General features: G+C 42.1%; 1 protein-coding gene across 7 annotated transcripts in view; it reads right to left on the bottom strand.

The window, feature by feature from the left end:
- Positions 1-19533, bottom strand: part of RNF157 (ring finger protein 157) — a 1722220-nt gene that overhangs the window by 899714 nt on the left and 802973 nt on the right. For all 7 annotated transcript variants that reach the window (XR_011305109.1, XM_069654703.1, XM_069654704.1 and 4 more), the window contains one exon: positions 18376-18535. Coding sequence is in view for 6 of the 7 variants with exons in the window: in XM_069654703.1 (XP_069510804.1) it covers positions 18376-18535 (160 nt within the window). In the remaining variant the exon portion in view is untranslated. The remainder of the gene's footprint in view (positions 1-18375; positions 18536-19533) is intronic.

Below are 19533 nucleotides of genomic sequence, written 5' to 3'. Positions count from 1 at the left end.
CGTACTCCGGCACCTATGGGCATAAGAATAACAAGGTGATCCAGGGGAATCAACAAATACCTCTTACCACCATAGACTTACCTGATTTACCACCAGCGGTATTATTCTCCATTTCTTCATATGCCGCATCTGTAAAGAGGGAGAAAAACAACACGTTAACGCATGCAATAGTTACCGGACAGCGTTGGGTCTTACCTGAACTCCAGCAGCAGCTACGAGACCTTCTTCTCACAAACTCAGTTGCAACTTAAGGAAGGAAGGGAACAAGAGTGAACATTGGGCACATTGAACTCTTTGAACTTGATACTTACCAATCCCGCCTGGGACTTCAGAGTCAATGCTTACCGGAACTCTCCCAACGCCTTCAAACCAGTGAAGTAACTGGTATCTACGCGCCCCTGCAAGACACGCAGGATGGAGAGCTCATCTTTTACAAACATAAGGTGAGGTTACTAAGGGGATATCGGAGGTGATTAGTGGGGGAGAGCGAGAACAGTTGGGAGGACATCACTAAAACCCACAGGTGGCTAATCCCTGTCTCCAATTGCAGGAAAATACTTCTTCGGGTCCAGCAGACAAGACTAGGCGGGCCAGTCCAGACAGTCCTCTCTGCACTACGCATCACGTTGACGCAGACCGCAGCTGTCCAGGTCCGATCGACACCCCTGTGGGGTCCAGGTGAGCGTAACAATGGTTTACAAAGTATTACTTCTGTTTGGGTAGTATGTGTCCAATAAATGGTTTTTTAAAATGTCTTGGCTGTTGGGATCATGTTTGGCTATTGCTTCTATATCTTCGTATGTTTTTAGAACTCTTTTTCTAGATTTAGCTGGACCAAGACTTAGCCATACTATATTTTCAGATTTACCATACAATTCAGTACCAGTTAAACGATCAGCTGCTTCATATGATCCACATTCTCTATGGGAGAGCATTTTTATGCCCAAGCTGTATAATTTCTGAGACACTGTTTTATCTGATGACAGGTCATTCCAGAGGTCTTGCAGCTCTGTCTTTTCTGCTTTGGTTAAGTATGCTGTGACATATCGTGCAACTTCAGACTGCAGTAGAATTGTCTGCAATGTACTGCACATCTATGTTTGCATTCCATAAGTGGGCAATGATTGCATTATAATCATTGATATATTTTTCTTCTTTTTATGTAATATGTATTTTTAGGTGATTTACCTTTAACACTATGTCTAACTGAAGACATGAGGTTGTTCACTTGACCTGTATCTGTAACTGGTCTAGGGAAACCAAATCGGCATTTGGTGTAGTATTTCCCTTTGTTTTTGTATTTACGACAATATTTGCCACATTTATGTCTTTGATATTGTAAAATTTCTGCATGAAGATCACTATTTGTGGATTCTGATGGAATTTCACAAGTGACATATTTTTCAATAAATTGTAAAACAGTGGCATCACTGTCTTGACCAAATTTAGGAGCATCTTTAATTCATAAAAGCATGTGGATATGTGGTGCTCCACTGGCTTGGTATTCTTTTCTCCAAAAGAAGTGCTGCACTTCTCCAAGGGGAAGAAGAAGTTTTATTACAAATAAAATGTAGCATAGCAATGAAGCGATGGTGAAAATATCTTGAAACATTAACAGGATCCAAAGAACAAAGTTCTCCTGGTGTTAGTATATCTATGTTTGTTTTGTTTTTATTTGATATGCGTAGGAAATCATGTAAATCTTCCCATGCATATTCTGCACAACTTAATGTTACAAACCAAGTGGGTAGGCCAAGGTTTCTGATCATACAACGTACATCTCTGTGACGCCGAAACCAGTACTCTTTAGTACCACGCATATTTGCTAATAGATTTGTAATATTTGATTGTAAAACCTCATCCTTTTGTTGCACTTTTTGTAATAATTGTGTAGCTGTCATATTTTGAAAGTGGGATCCTGATTTTAATGTGTGCAACTCCGTAACATAAAGTTGCTAGTTCACTTTCAAAGAGTAGGTGGAATATGTATTCCACATTGTCTAAATCTGGGATCTTCAGAATTCATCCGTAATGAGCGGTATTCTGAAGCTGATATTTGAATAGGTCTATCATCATACCTTCCTCCTTTGCAAGTAGGAACGAGTAGAGGAAAAGCACGTGCTTCTATACTTTTTTTCCCATATGCCGGTTGGTGATCCTTTTGTTTGATGCATTTGGTATGTTTCCAGTGCATCTTCTATGGTGTCATTAGAGTGCAAACGATGTATTGTATAATGGTCTAAAGTATTTGATATTGTAGCAGGATCTAGTAGCTCAAATTGACCAGCTTCTTGTGTTTCTTGAATTATTTCAGTTGTATTTTTCAAGTTTTCTTCAATATTTATTTCTTTGTAATATTCATTATTCTCTTTAAGATATTGTAAGGCTTGTCTAACTTTATGTAAATCTACCAGCTGTTGCTATATTTTTTTATCTTTTGTAGGTACTACATTTACTAAGATAATTAAAGATTGCTGCATTGGACGTTGCACTCCTAGAGTATGCACATTTTCTTTTAAATCTAATGGTAAATTAACTACTTTTCCACGAATGCCTTTTACCAATTCAGAGGGAGGTAATTTTACTGTTTTTGGTTGAAGGCGTATTATTGCTTGAAATGGGTGTACTGTTTGAATTATGATGCTCTCATATAAATTAAGTTGTTGGAGGGGTTTTGGTAGTGGGTATAATTCCAAATTATTTGTGATAGCACGTGAAGGAGTTTGGTTGTTTGCAGTTACTGCACTACAAAACTTGACAAGTATTAAGGGGTCACTTATTTCGTATTTGTTTTCTGCTACAAGGTAGAGAGCTAATTCAAACCATTTAGAATCTTCATTGTCTTCTATTTTATATGATAGGTCTACAGTTTTTGTGTTCCGTTTATAAAAAGTTCTGCGGCAACATACATATACATGGTTTAGTACTTCAGCTGATGTACTTTTACATTTTAGTATTTCTTTTTTGTATGTGTTTATGAAAAGGTTGCCACGTGTAGAATTGTTGCTAATTTGGTTTAAAGCTATTTCATTCTGTAAATGGCTTTCACCTCCAAAATATTTTTTCTGGATATAGTCAATTTCTTGAAGTAGGTCTTTTGCTGTACCATGTAGAAGAATGTTATTTACATTTGCTAGTGCTAAAGCAGGACTTTTAGCATAGTACAGTTTATAGACTAGATTTCTTAGTTGAATGATGTGTTGATATTCTTTTGATATCATGGAAGGTGGTTTTACAAGTAGGTCCTGTAATGCAGGCCAATGAATGTCCTTGTAGTCCTGTGTATTTGCGCACTGGACAGGTATCCATATTTTGCAGTAGTTTAATTTTGATTTTGTCTTTGCGTTTTACATGTTGATTGAGGAATTACCGTAAAGACTTGAAAAATTTGTTTAGGAATGTTACATATTGAAGTGCATGGCCATTTGTAAACTAGACATTCTGATTCAGTTGAATGGAGGGGTAATTCTAAGTTTTCAGGGCATATTTTTGTAAGGAGTACTTCTTGTTCCATTATGGTATTAACTTTTTAATAACCTCGACCACTACTATGTATGGCAATTGTATTTGTTTTTGTTTGTACGCTTCTTCATTAAAGTATGGTTCTGTGCTCGTAGTGTGACTCCATTCACCTCCGCGGATACTTAAGAAGTTCTTTCTGTTGACATTTTGTTTATTGAGAAGTCTTTTTTGTAATTTAGTTATTAGTTCTGTTAGTGGTTTCATTTTGTTTAACACTAAAATAAAGAACTTTCTTTTGAGAAGAATTGCACTATCAACGCTTCTAAAATTAATTTCCTGTGGTAGGTTTTAAGCATTGAACCTGATTTATCTCCTGTTTTTATAAGATTTTGAAGGACTTTGTGATGGAACATTTTGGCTAAATTACTTTTCTTGGTATGCTTACTTTGCACTATATTAAAATTTAAAGAAGTAGTTTTATCTGTAATGGTAGCTGATTTTCTGAATTGTTTTTTGGTTTGTTTTACATTTTGATAGAGAAGGCAAAGTTTTTGTACTTGAAACTTCTTGTGTTCCACAAAATGACTATTAGCTGTTTTGTTTGAACTGTTTTTACAAATTCTGCTAGAGATGGATGCTTATGTTGGACACTTATTTTCATTTGCTCTACTTCTGCGTTGCTTTCTACGGACTTGACTTTTGGTAGGCATTCTTTAGGGTCTGTTGAAAAAATAAAGAGGTATGGGTTGGGGTGTTCTGCAATGTATGTGTGCCTGAGTGTTTGAGTAAGACGATGTATGTAATGGTGTCTGATTGTGCATTGGGAACTACAACTAGTAGGGATGTGTATTCTTCAATTAATATGTTACTAAACTCAGGTTCAGATGACAGAAAAAAATAAGCTAGTGGTGTGGAGAAGTACAAATTGTAAATCTAATGTATACAAAAAAAACAGTTGTTTGTTCTATAATATGAAAATTCTAGCGGTTGAGTTGGGTAATTTGTGTGTCCAAAGGTAGGAATTTGTACACCATTCTGGCTGTAAATCGCTGTTTAAGACATGGGGATCTTTGGACAGAATGGTGCACAATCTCTATTTTTAGGCACATAAATAGCATGAATTAACTTTACAGTATGTTTGAGTAATAATACAAATATTATGGTGATATTCTACTTACTTTTTTTCTAAAATGAGCAGTTTAATTCTTAGTTCTTTGTTCTTGAAATTCGGCTGCTTCTTCTCAGGAGAATGGTCTTCACTGCAATTGTAAAAGAAACAAATTAGTAATTTCATTTGTATATAGCATTGTTTTTAATTTAGATATTGATTTTTTTAAATTGAAATCCTCAGCGCCTTCCTTAAAACCATTAAAACTGTCTTAATCACATAGGATACGTCGCACCAGTTTAATACATATGATATGTTCTTAATGAACAAATTGTATTGCAATGAGTAACTGTAACAAACAACATATCTTTAGTATGCCTTGTGAAATTCATAATGTACCACTGAATACCACCATTTCTGTAACTAAGCTGTTTTAGGTAATAGTGCCTTAATGTCATGCTTAAATTAAAGTAATCAAATAAATAAATGAATAAATAAATGTAATTGTATAAGTATTTTTTGAGATTGGAACAGAGTGTGCATGCATGCAATTTTGTTTCAATATATGTAGTCTATAAATTTCATTTAAAAAATGTTAGTTTAACATGATTTGATAGTGTGTGTATTAAGAAAGTAAATATTATAAAGGTTTATAAGTGATAGTTGATTTTAGGAAATTGGAAAAAAGACAGTAGATTCATTTTACAGATTACACAAGCTAAAAGTCAGTTTGAAAAAGTGTTCATGTACTGTACAGAAAATATGTATACTTATAGTTTGTGTTCATGCATATGGATATGCATGGAGCTGGAAGTAGAAATCTTGGAGACTTGTACAGTATTTTTTGTAGATGGTGCTTGCCAATGATATGACACTTGTACTCAGAGAGATTCACAGTACATTTGCAGTGCCGATCTATGATGATGTAGTTAGATGTAGAGGTCTTGAATGTGATTGGTGCATGGTCATGTGATTTCTTAGCTACATCCAATGAGGGAATGGCACAGAGTGAAGTGGAAATGGTAGAAGGGCTGTTCATGTTACAATATGTTCGCGGACATGGCGGTAGTTCGCGGACATCGGGAGTTACATCCGGGGATTTTTGGGTTCAGAAGTCATGCAAATGAGAATGAGCAGTGGAAGGGATTGGTCAGGAAAGTTTAGTGGTTGTGCTGTGCCAGGAGAGAGTTTCTCAGATACTCTTTTTGCTGAGAGAACAGATTGCTATGGCTGTGTGTTTCAGAAAACAGATTGTTTGGATTTTGGGAGATTAGTGGATACATTGGTTGAAGGTGCATGCACAAAGCTGTGGAGTAGCTGTAGATCTTGATTTCCACATGTGTAAGTACACTGGCATGGAGTACGTGGAATGAAATGGTTGGACTTGCTACCTCTCTGTGCTACTTTGGAAACAAAGCAACATCCAGACATTATTGTAATTCATTGTGGAGGGAACAGTTTAGGAAACGTGTCTGGAATTTCTTTGCAATTTGCTATGAAAGAAGGACTTGGGAAAGTCATGGACATGTTTCCTAATTCTCAAGTAATATTTTCACGGATTGCGCAGACACAAATGTGTCTTAGTTCTTCTTCATTTGGTCCACAAATGGAAAAAGCAAGGCACAATGTTAATAAGGCTGTTTGTGCATTTCTAAGAGATTTTGGCATGTCCTCTTTTCACAATGAAAATATTATGTTTCGTAGTACATACATTTTTCGCAGAGATGGAGTCCATTTTACTTATGCTGGCAATCAGATTTTTCTGAGAAATGTACAAAATGCACTGCGACCTTTTTTAGAAATACACCATCCATTTTGAAGTAGGTAATAAGTATTTATAATTTTTTGACATACAAACACCTACCAAAGGCTCTTTTCAGAGCCACCACTTCCTCCCAGAGAAAAATGCAATGGTAACAATAGGGTAGCACCCCAATTTTTTTAATGTTCGCGAACTGTCCGCGGACTTTTAAGAAATACAAAGGGCCCTGCTTTATTTATCTTCACTTCTATTTTTTAAACTGTGAAAGGTAGCTCTGAAAAGAGCCTTATTTTTTTTATTGTTGTAATTATTATTTTGTTTTTGTTTTTTTAGACACGACACACTAGGAAAGGAGGGGAAAGGTGGGTAAAGGGGGGGGACCAACCACAAGGATAAGAAAGGGCGAGCTGAGAGAGGAATATGTAGAGTGGGTTTTATTTGGGTAGTGAGCAGGTCTTCTCGTGCTCTGAGACGATAGTCTCAAAAGCACTCTGAAGTTGTCCCCCCCCTGCAGAGTATTGTGTCACAGTACATACATACAACTGTGACCCTCAAAAGGTAAGGGTCATCAGACTTCTGTAAGGTCTGTGAGGCAGCTTGAGGAAGACGCTGTCCCACAGAGGTGGTCCTTATGGTGACAGGATCAGAAACAGCGGATGAAGTAGAGGAAATCAACCTACTACGTTATTCGCAAGGTACAACCTTGCGGATAGCCCCAGAGTGAAATGACCTCAGGTGTCGCTTCATGGTCGTGGTCCCAAAGCTGTACGAACCGTGCATCCCGCGACTGAGTATCATTTTGCACTCATTGCAGATAACACGGTTCGCACAAGCCTTAGGATCATTCCCATAAATGGAAAATAACCGCCACACCCAAGACTCACGTCTAGTGCGGGTAGTAGGGATTTCCTCTACCTCATTCTCGTCATCCTCTTCTTCCTCCTCTGCATCCTCACTCCTGTTCCCCTCTTCAGGCCCTTGGGAAGGTGGTGGTGGTTGAGGGGGTGGGGCTGGTGCTGAAGCAGGTGAAGCACCAGGTGGCAGTTCTGCAGCCAGGGATGCCATCTCGATGGTGGAATCAGCAAGTTGCTGGAGAAATAGCTGTGCTCTGAAGAATAGCCAGAAACACAATGAGAATAAGCTCTAGGGCGTGGTCTTTTATACGGGTGCTTGTATGCGGTTCACGGACATGCGCGCTGTCCGCGGACAGATCGAACACAGAAAAGGGTTCAAAGAGTTTCAAAAGATCTGTAGAAACTCAGGATTACTATGTGGGACTTGTGCCATGAGTTTTTATGGAAAAATATTGTGGATTACTCGAAAATGTACTTTTAAATTGTTTGGGGACACGAACAATGTCTGCATTCAGAACACGCGATCAGCACGGGCGCGGTCACATGATCCCTTCGCGAACAGGTCCGCGAAGGAAGCTCCTGTCCGCAGGACACCAAATGCACGGACATTGGTTTGCGCATGCGCGGTGATGTTCTACGGACAGTGTTCGGGTCCTGAATTAATTAAAAGTGTGTCACACATCAAACGAACATTTCTAGACATCGCATATGTTCTAGAACAGTTTAAACTTGTTCTTTCGGACACTTCCATTTTCGTTTGATTACAAACTTTTCAGGACACCAATTGGGTTCTTAGAACAGTTTGAACGTGCTAGCGAACAGTACGGAAAGGTATAGTGTTGTTTAGGACACCTCCATTTTCGTTTGATTACAAACTTTTCAGGACACCAATTGGGTTCTTAGAACAGTTTCAACTTGGTAGCGAACAGTACGGACAGGTATAGATTTCTTTATTAAGACACCTCCATTTTCGTTTAATTACGAACATTCCAGGACACCAATTGGGTTCTTAGAACAGTTTCAACTTTATAGCGAACAATACGGACAGGTACAGTGTTCTTTAGGACACCTCCATTTTCGTTTATTTACGAACATTTCAGAACACCCGTGCTGTCCGCGGATAGCTACATTGATTAAAAAAAAAAAAATGGGAAGTAATTACAACACAATATAAAAATTTAACTTTATTTCAAATATATTAATAATTTATGACAGAGAAGGTGAGGCAGAAACAAACAAAAACAGGAGAATTAGGGGTTTCAACATGATTGATATCAGGTGAAGAAGGGATGGAAGTCTCATCAAAACGTTTTGGATTATGGAGAGGGTTTGGGGATAATTGACTGGGATATGGTGAGGGGGGACAAGTACATGTGGGACAATGGTATGAGGTTTTTGTTTTAAAATGATCCTCAACAAAAGTTTTCAAATTATTAAAATTGCTCAATAATAAATCAATTTTTTCTTTTAAGCTGTCAAGCGTGTTTTCCATAACAGTTTCTTCAGACATATTTTCTATTTTGGTATGCTCTGTACAAAAAGAAATATATATGTTATATATATATAAAATAATAATACTTAAATGGTTTATATTGTAAAGTGTGTACCATTAGCTTCACTATTTTCTGACATTTCGTCATGTGGGAAGTGCTCCTCTAGCCATTCCAGAGTACTAGACATTTCTGTGAGAAAAAAAAATATATATATTTTTTTTTAATCTAATACAGAAAGTTTATAAAGATATGAGTAAAATGATGTACATTTACTATTTCAGGTAAGATATGTTCTGAGTAGTCTGTAGGTCTGGTATTGGTCTTAGTTGTGGAGTGTCTGTCAGGTAATTATGTTGGAAGCCTATTTATCTTCTCTTGGTATATTCCATTTTAGAATATATTGTATTTAAATGAATGGTTAGTGTGGTACATATATGGGTTACATTTCTTATGTATTACTACATATAATATGTATGTGTACTACTTCGTGAATTTTTTAAATGTTATCGTGTTGTAATATAAAAATGAAACATGCCCCCCCCCAGACTTTTTAGGTAGTGGTACTGTTGTCCGAATATGTCCAAGGACATCAAAAATGTTTGCGGACATTACATTCAGTAGAAGTGGTTCAGTATGTTCCATATTACATGTACATAAAGTCAAAGTTACTATTGGTAAGCTTTGCTACTATGAAATTCAGTTAAAAAAAGTTTGTTAAAGGGACATTATGGTTAAGTTGTGCTCCTAAAAACCTATCAAATTCAGTGAAAAGACTTTGTTAAAGGGACATTATGGTTCCAAGTAAAACCGAAAAACCCTTGATATTCGCCAGTTATGGTAAGCTAAGCAACCATAACTCGCGCCACCACCGTGCACTGCTAAGACTAACACCCAGGACATCAAAGATGACATCACAAATGTCATTGATGGCATCACTGATGACATCACATGTCTGTCTCACTCTTTTTCCTTTTGCTGACATATCTAGGCCACATGGTTTTCTTCAGTAACAGCCAGAAACTAAACATTTTATTTTATTTGTAGACATATCCTTCAAGTAGGTTCTTACAGTAATTCCCTTAGAGTCCAGTCATATCATATGAAACATATACATACGGGAAGACACAAACTTGAAAGACAGCAATCCTTTTTGTGCATAAAAATAATCAATAGACTTATGAGCACTTTCTGATAGTTCTGTTTTTTTTATGGCTGTACTTTCCCTGTATATGGTCATATCTGTATACATTGTACTCGCACTACTTTCCTTAGGGTCCAATCACATCAAGTGATACATATACATATACATAGGGTAAATAGCAGCTTTGAAACAGAGCAATCATTTGTTTGCATTAAAATCAGTTAAGTTATGAATTGTTTCTGCTACTACTTGTGCTGCTTTTTTGCCAACTTCACTTTCCCTGTATATACCCATATTGGTATGTGTTCTTGTGTCTGCGTTTTGTCTATAGTAATGCAATTATGTAATACATGTGTTTTATTAGCTACGTATTACATATTTCACAGTACACAAAAATCTATTAAGAAAACAATTATTTCATTATTCAACATATTAACATTACGAATAATATACCTTCATCTTGTACGCTGCACACAATGTTATGTTTCTTTATGAGTAGCTTAGTATACTAGATAGAACCCCATAATAGAATGCCATTTATATCAATGCATCGTTCAACGCACTAATTAGGGTATGATATTTATTGCAATGATCCTTGACACTTGTTTCGCAACATTATAATAAGAATCCCTTGTACACATATTTCATGAAAAGTACATACATGTGATGTCATCAGTGATGTCATCAATGACATTTGTGATGTCATCTTTGATGTCCTGGGTGTTAGTCTTAGCAGTGCACGGTGGTGGCGTGAGTTATGGTTGCTTAGCTTACCATAACTGGCGAATTTCAAGGGTTTTTCGGTTTTACTTGGAACCATAACGTCCCTTTAACAAAGTTTTTTCACTGAATATATATATATATATATGATACATTACTCACCGTAATCATATTTCTGATGCTTGTATCTGCTTAGATCACATGCTGTGCATAGGCCGACATCTAGTGGAAGCTGCAGAGTATTAGTTTGTTTTCCGAAACTCGAAAATGGGCGTCGACACAGGGCGTGCCAGTAATATTATCCCTAGTGTGACGTCCCCTGTACCCATGGTCCCTCACGCGTCTAGGACCCTCAGATTGTATTTTTTCTGGCATGAGGAGTAGCGTGAGTACAGATGATCCAAGCAGATAGAAGATAGATAAGATAAGACTACAAGCATCCATGCGCCTTCTCTCAGAGGGGAGGAAGGGTGGGTCGCATGTGAATCTAAGCAGATACAAGCATCAGAAATACGATTACGGTGAGTAATGTATCCCTTCTGAGGCTTGTGGAATCTGCTTAGATCACATGCTGTGCATAGATTAGCGAGCAGTGTTAGAAGGAGATGGGATTTGAGAAGGGTCATGAGCAAATAAATGTCTTAGAACCGCTTGTCCCACTTGAGTATCTGTCTTGGAATGGGTGTCAATGCAGTAGTGCTGAGTAAAAGTGTGAATAGAGCTCCAAGTAGCTGCTTTGCAAATGGTGTCAAGGGGAACATTTGCAATGAAAGCCAGAGTGGGCCTAATGCCTCTGGTCGAGTGGGCTCTGGGCGTAAAAGGCAAAGTCTTGTCAGAAAGAGAGTAACACAACTGGATACAGTTGACAATCCACTTGGAGATGGCACCCTTAGAGACGCGATCTCCCTCTTTGCCTGTGGCTACGGAGACAAACAGTTGATCTGTTTTCCTAAGTGGTCTGGTCTTGTTTACGTAGTAAAGGACCACCCTACGCACATCTAGGGTGTGTAGTTTAACCTCAGCTGAGCTTTGTGGGTTTTGGAAGAAAGTCGGAAGCTCGATGGACTGGTTTACATGAAATTTGGAAATAAACTTAGGTGAGAACCTAGGGTGTGTCCGTAAAACCAGCTTATCCTTATGAATAGTAAAGAAAGGATCCTGCACTGACAGAGCCTGAATTTCACTGACCCTTCTTATGGATGTAATAGCTACTAAGAAGGCAGTTTTATAGGCCAGGTGTTTGAGACTTGTTTTATGCATGGGCTCGAATGGGGGGCCCATGAGTTTAGATAGCACCACGTTCAGGTCCCATCCTGGTGGTGGATTTGAAATAGGAGGGTGAAGTCTCTTTACTCCTTCCATGAAGGCCTTAACTACTGGTACTTTCCACCACAACACCTTGTTATGGGAAGTGGTGTATGCTGACAGGGCTGCCAGGTGTACCTTTAGTGAGTTAAAAACCAGCCCCGCATCCAGCAGGTGGAGCATGTAAGTAACAATAGTGGAAGGAGTGCAGTCAACTGGGTTGACTTGCTCACTCTGGCACCAGATTACGAATCTCTTCCATTTGTCAAAGTAGCAGTGCCTCGTGTTGGGCTTCCTAGCCTCTTTTAGGATGTCCAAACGCCTCTGTGGTAATTTGAGATGTCCAAACTCTATGACCTCAGAAGCCATGCTGCCAGGTTCATTGAGTTGGGTTGAGGGTGCACTGTTTGACCTTGGTGCTGGGACAATAGGTTGTACCAGCTCGGACGTTTGATGGGTTCGTACACCGCCAGTCTGTGTAAGTGTGGGAACCACGGTTGTCTCGCCCACATGGGAGCAACCAGGACGAGCGTCATCGATTCTCTGTTCATCTTGTTGACCACTTTCCTGATTAGGGGAGTTGGTGGAAAATCGTACGCAAACATCCCTGACCAGTTCATCCACAGGGCGTTCCCCTGGGAGTCTGGTTGGGGGAACCTGGATGCGAATCCTGGGCATTGTTTGTTTTCGCTTGTGGCGAATAGGTCTATAGTGGGGAAACCCCACTGAGAGAAGATATTTTCTACCACTTCTCTGTGTAGACACCACTCGTGTTCCTCTGGGAGGGGGTCTCTGCTCAGAGCATCCGCTAGGGAATTGAGATCCCCCTGGAACATGTTGCGATGACAGGAAGATGTTCCGTCTGAGTGCCCATATCCAGATTTTCTGGGCAAGCTTGGACAGATTTGGCGAGCGAGTCCCTCCTTGTTTGTTCAGGTAGAACATGGCTGTAGTGCTGTCTGTCCGGATTTGCACTGACAGGTTGAAAAGGTAGGGTTCGAAAGCTTGAAGCGCTCTGAATACTGCCAGAAGCTCTAGCAGGTTGATGTGATTCTTGGCCACTGCGTGAGACCAGAGACCCTGAGCTGTGTGGTGGAGATGGTGAGCTCCCCACCCCGTCAGGCATGCATCGGTTGTGACTACCGCCTGTATCTCGGGATCGTAAAAGGGTTTCCCCTTGGACAGATTCTCACTTGTCCACCAGTAAAAGCTTTGTACCAGTGTTGGCGAAACGAACACTAGATCGTCCCACTGACCACTTGCCTGAGACCACTGTTTCGCCAACCATTCCTGCATGGGACGCATGCGCAGGCGCGTGTGGGGGACCAGGTAAATACATGACGCCATCATGCCCAGCAAGCGCATAGCTTTGCGTACCGTTATCTGGCGACCGGACTGGTATTGCAGAATTTGCAGCAGTATATTCCGAATTCTTTCCTCTGAAGGAAAGGTCAACCCCTCTTGAGTGTCTAGGATAGCCCCTAAAAATTGTTTGGATGTGCTTGGCACTAGACTTGACCTTTTCTCGTTTATCGAGAAGCCTAATTCGAAGAGGAGGTCAATAGTCTTTTGAATGTTTGTTCTGCAAATTACTGGGGTTTCCCCGTGATGAGCCAGTCGTCCAGGTAAGGGTACACCGGGATTGCTTCCCTGCGTAGGTGTGCTGCAGCCACCGCCAGTACCTTGGTGAATACCCTTGGGGCTGAAGCTATCCCGAAGGGCAGTACCTTTAACTGGTAGTGCCGACTGTCTACCTTGAAGCGCAAGTATCTTCTGTGCGCTGGGAACATGGAAATATGAAAATAGGCATCTTTCATGTCCAATGTTGCCATGTAATCCCCCTTTTTTAGGAGGGGGGATTACCTCTTGGAGAGTTGTCATGTGAAACTTTTGGGGCTTGATATACCTATTGGCAGGCCGTAAGTCCAATACTGGGCGCATTGTCAAATCTTTTTTTGGCACAAGGAAGTAAGTTGAATAAACACCCTTGTTTATCTGGTGTCCTGGGACGAGTTCTATCGCGTCCTTTGCTAGCAGATTGATGATCTCTTCTAGGAGGATCTTCTGGTGTTCCAAAGTATGTATTTTTTGTCGTGGACGCTCTAGTAGTTCTATACAGTACCCCGCGGATACTGTTGACAGCACCCATCTGTTTGACGTGATCCCTTCCCAAGCTTGGGTGAAGTTGGAAATGCGTCCCCCCCTACTGGGGTTGCGTGAGAAGGGACCCTGAACAGAGCGTCACTGTTTCGGTGGAGGCGTGCCGCCTCCCTTATTGGGGCTGCCTCTACCTCTACCACGTCCTCTCTTATCACCCCTGCCGTAACCCTGGGTAGACTGCTGGTTATTAGTGTTCCACTGTGTACCCTGCCCCTGGGAATAGTTAGAACCTCTCTGGGAATTTTGGCCGCGTGGGCGACGAAAATTGCCATTCCCTCTCTGATTCGGGGGTTTAGTGGTTAGCTGGCCTAGGGATTTGAGTGTTTCATACTCGTCCTTAGCATTCTTTAGTGCGTCCTCGACCGCCTTACCAAACAACAGATCCGGCTCCACCAGTTTGTCCAATAATGACGCTTGAGTTTCAGCCTTGAAACCAGACTGGCGCAGCCAAGCATGTCTCTTAACAGTTCCTTCTGCTATTAATCTGCCGGCGTTATCCGCAGCATCAAAGGTTGCCTTTAAAATGCAACCAGACACGGCTCTTCCCTCCGCTGAAACTCGTGCCAATTGGCTCTTTAAGGGTTCTGGTGCCGAGTCTATGAATGCCGTGACCTCTTCCCACTGATGGCAGTTGTAGCTGGCCAACAGGGTGGTGGAGTTGGCAATCCTTGCCTGGTAGGCGGAAGTGGAGGCCACTTTCCTGCCTAACCCGTACAGTTTTTTGCTCTCCTTGTCGGGAGGAGCCTCGGATGATAAGGGTGTTCCAGCCCTCTTACGGGTGTTAGTAACAACCAGGGAGTCCGGCTTCAGATGCCCCCTTATATATAGTGGGTCTGATTGGGCCGCCTTGAAAAGTTTTTCAATCCTAGGGTTCACTGCTCTGGTGAGGTTAGGATTGAGGAGTGACGGGTCTATTCTTCTTTGAATAGACTTTAGGATAGGGATGGCCTGAACAACAGGCCTCCTTTCCCCCACTAACTCTTCTGCGATGTCCCTTTCCTCCTGGGCACCCTGGGTGTCAATGTGGGAATGTTCGGCTGCTCGAAACAGCACTTCCTTCAGGAGCGGCTGTTGTCGACAGGGGAGTCGGTAACCGGGCCTCTCTTTCTACTGGGAAGTTTACCCTGTAGGGTTCTTCCTCTTCCTCATCCTGATCCTCATCATCCCCATAGTAGCCTGTCCCAGTTTGTTCCTCCACCATGCCCAACTCTGGATCCTCGACAAAGGATGTCTCTCCCTGGTAATGAGAGTAAGGCTGGACCCTGTTGGTGTCTCAAAGTGGGACCTTGTACTTGGAGGTATAGGATCCTTAGAGCCAGAGGGTACGGACCCGTCGGGAGTATAAGCAAGAAAGTGCTGTGGGTTGTTTTGCATAAAAATCTGCCAAAGATGACATTCTTGACATTACCCTATCTATGTCAACACTGGTCCATTCTCTGGAACTGGGAATGACCCTTTCTGGGAGTTTTCCAATTTTATCCTGACTAGACTTGGTAGCCTGTGCAGGGGTTTTGGTATTATCAGAAGACCTGGACTTGTCTTTCTGTTTTTGAGGAGTGGAGTGTTCTACGGGCTTGGAAGTGGGTAGAGACTGCTTCCTTTGCTGTTTCCCACCCTCCCCGTGACTGGAGGAGTGTTTCCCGTGTGTTTTAGGTCCCTGTGAGCTTTTCGACGCCTGGCGTCGAGGTTCGGGGGTCTTGACCCTATCCTTCGAGCGTGGAGGTAGGGGTTCGGGATCTGTGGTAATTCGGTCTGCGGGCACCGAATCTTGGAGAGCGGCCTGAGGGTGGAAGTCGGCTTCGTCTCCCGACGATCGAGCTTCCGTGACCTTAGGGAGAGAGGCACTCTTGGCAATGGTGGATGTTTGCCTGACTTTGTGCAGCGATCTAGATCGAGAGCGACCAGAGGACGCCGATTCGGACCGTTCTCTACGTGCCTCTTTCTGCGAACTCGACGTGCGCGTCGAGTCTCGGTTGGACTTTATGTGCTTTGTGAAAGTGTCATGGGAAGTGCTCGTGTCGCCGGGGGTGTTCCCCATAGCCGGCCTGCCGGTCGACCTTCCGAGGTCGGGGACTTGCGCTCGGCTGTCTTTCAACGCCATAAAGCCCTCGCCGTCCGAAAGTACGGCGTCGCTGCCATCGCTGAAGGCGCCCTCCGCTGCCATGGCCTCTTGACGCCTGGCGTGGTGGGCCCAACGCTTGATTGAACGGTCCTTAAGTGTTTTAGGCTTAAACCTACTACAGGCTCTGCAATTTGCATCGGGATGGTCCCTCGGCAAGCAGAGGTTGCACGTGGCGTGCCTGTCGACCCAAGGGTATTTGCGATTGCACTTGGGGCAGAATTGGAAAGGGGTACCCTCCATACGCACCTTGTGGCAGCGGGCTGGTAAATGTAGGAATATATAAGTATCTATATATTACAAGAGTGTAGAGTATGAACACCCCCCACTTTCCCTACTTGCGGGGCCGAGGCCAGCGGCCCATGCCTGGGCCAAGGCGGAAGCCTCGAGGCCCAAATCCGTTGTGCAGTCGACGGTCGAAATCCTCTCCGATCCAGCGTCGAGTGTCTAAATTCAGTATCTCGACGTTGGGGTGGAGAAAAGGGGTAAAATTATCAATATTTTTCAAATTTATGGCTTAGACAGGGAACTCCGCAAAATGCTTCCGACCAGTATGGCGGAAAAAAACAATCTGAGGGTCCTAGACGCGTGAGGGATCATGGGTACAGGGGACGTCACACTAGGGATAGTATTACTGGCACACCCTGTCGACGCCCATTTTCGAGTTTCGAAAAACAAACTGTAATACTCCGCAGCTTCCACTAGATGTCGGCCTATGCGCACCATGTGATCTAAGCAGATTCCACAAGCCTCAGAAATATATATATAGTCAATTGTGCAAATGTCAATTCGAACCCTTGACTTTCGGTCAATTAGGTCATTTGAACATTTGTGTTCGAACAATTTGGGTAATAACTCAATTTAGAGTAAAGACGTCTGTTTGTATTCACTCGTCTAGAAGTTTCTCACAACTTATGTGCTTCTTTTAAGAATGGCAGGTACAAATTATATACAGAGCCTGTCCTGTCTGGAGGCGAACATTGGTGCCACTAATACAGCGTTCACTGGAGGAGCTGACAGAGCCAAGTTCTAGAAATGACATGACTTCTGATATACATTTATGGAAGGATATTCTTGAGCAGGGAAGATCCTCTTCTCCATTCGCCTTCAGCAAGATCCTGATAGCACTCATCTGACTAGGCTACTGAGCCACCTAATGCAATGAGCATGGGCCTGACTTCAGAACAGCAAACAGAGGGCTTACAGTTGGAGAAGGGGATGAAGAAAGGTGGCACCACCACAGGGTCCCTCAAAGCTAGAATGATTACATAGGACAGACTGGCTTTAAATCTACTAGACATTGATGTTTAGGCATCCTAAACATCAAAGATGTGTCTGTAAACACAGGAATCACATCCCTTAGGCGAAAAGAGATCCAATGTACCCATGTGGTTTTGGTTTATAGCTCAGACTAATAAAGAGGTTTTTTTCCGGGAGCTAGCTAAGGCAAGCCTTGGCGATTTTCATACAGGACCTACCACCCCCACAATGCATCCCAAATACTGCACCAGCAAAATTAGTTTGAGATTGTTAATTTCCTCGGCGCATAATCCCTCTGGATGCATACTATTCCATATTCTAACTGTAGATTTTAGGAGTGGCACAGAGGACTAAACCCATATCTGGAGTTTTTGAAGTAGATAACAAGGAAAACCTAGCCTGTTTTAAGCATGGTCAATAAATGCTGGGCCAACTGTGGCATACTAACATCTGCAAAGTACTGAATTAAATGTTAACTACAAAAACTGAAATTTCAAACCTCTTATTTTACAAACATCCTTTCTAGTGCAGGACCTAGAAGCAATGTTCTAGCTGGAGCATGGGTATCTGATGGGAGCAATTAAGCAACCTGCAGCATGGAGCTGCTGATGCTTGGTATAAATGTCCTCACTTAATGCTGGAAGGCTAGAGGGTATAGGTATGCGACTGAGCTATGTGTCACTGTTGGGGATATAAACTTGCAGGGTTTATGGTAAGAATTGCACAAAGGTAAAACTCCCAGCAGCGGAAAAGGGTGGCTGCAAAGAAAACCCAAACTACAGTTGATTTGATCTATGAATTCTTTTACATTTTGGACAATTATTTATGTCCTCTTAAGCCCCATTCCAAAGTGCACTGCAAAGAGTTACAGCAGCAACTTAATCCTTCAGAAAGATTTAAAAAAACCTACGTCAACATCTGCAACTCAGACTACTGCGGGTTGATGTAGCACAAGTATCCATCCCTGCAGAAACAAGCAAAAAGCACTCACGCAGTCTGCAGATAGGACAGTTGTTTGCTTGGTATCGTAGGGTGTCTGCACATGTGTTGCAAAGGCAGAGGTGCCGGCATGGCAAAATCAGGGTATCTCGCACATCAGAGAGGCACACCACACACTCTGCGCTGTTATCACTAACTTCATCTTCTGCAACCTGCATGTGAATGAGAAAAATGAGAAACAATGTTAACTATACATTTGTAATATCTTGTTTTCTTAAGAATTGTGGGCATGACCTCTTGGTGCAAGTTATGTGGTTCAGGTTGCAGAGACAGCACAGGGAGAATATGTATAATTTATGGCCATTTATATCCAAGCGGTCTATACAAAATACGAGCTTGAAAATATTCATTTAGGGAGAAGTAGTCAGGGTACTTTAGAGTCCTGTAGCTCCTATCATCTGTCCATAGTCTCAGAGGTGTTCCTTTCAAATCATATGTGAGCCCAGGTTATAAACAAAGTGAGTACCAAAGATAACGGTGAGAATATCAGGATGGAAAACTGACAACAGTGATCACTACAAAAAGTGAAACTGAGGGAATCTATTCATAAAACCACCTGGTATATATGTTGTGAGGAATCTACGGTCGTCCAGGGAAGGGCCATCGCTATTGGATCCTGACCCTGGGATTGGATATGCAAAGGAGGAACACCTAGGAAGAGGAGACTTGGGGACACGGTATCCCCCATTTCCCTTTCATATGATATATTTATAATGAGCCTATACACAATGTGTTTCAAGGCGCAACCAGGCAAGGGAGGGGTAACAAGAGAGGACAAGACAAACGAGCTTACTAGGCCCAATATCATTTAGATCATGCAAGTGTGCGGACAAGACGTGCAGGGGAGAAGTGCACCCAGAGCAGCAGGGCCTGGAGTTAAGTGCAAGGAAGGCTCGGACTCCAAGGGGAATCACAACCCGGTAGTGCAAGGGGGGCCAGGCGGCAGTGCAGGAAAGCCAGCAGGTAACTGCAGGGGGCCTGGACAGAGGGTGGGGGTGACCTGTAAGACTCAGAGAAACACCAAGCAGCCAGTCAGCAGAACGGGGCTGGAGCAAGGGAAGGTTAGCGGGGGAAGGAAGAGAGAACGAAGGAGAAAAATAATGTCTCGAGGACCTTCCGGAACATATAGAGAGAGCCTGCAGACCAGGCA

This window comes from Ambystoma mexicanum, chromosome 3q (genome assembly GCF_040938575.1).
Source record: "Ambystoma mexicanum isolate Mex_15411 chromosome 3q, UKY_AmexF1_1, whole genome shotgun sequence".
NCBI classification, from domain to species: domain Eukaryota; kingdom Metazoa; phylum Chordata; class Amphibia; order Caudata; family Ambystomatidae; genus Ambystoma; species Ambystoma mexicanum.
This window is presented reverse-complemented; position numbering and strand designations above follow the sequence as displayed.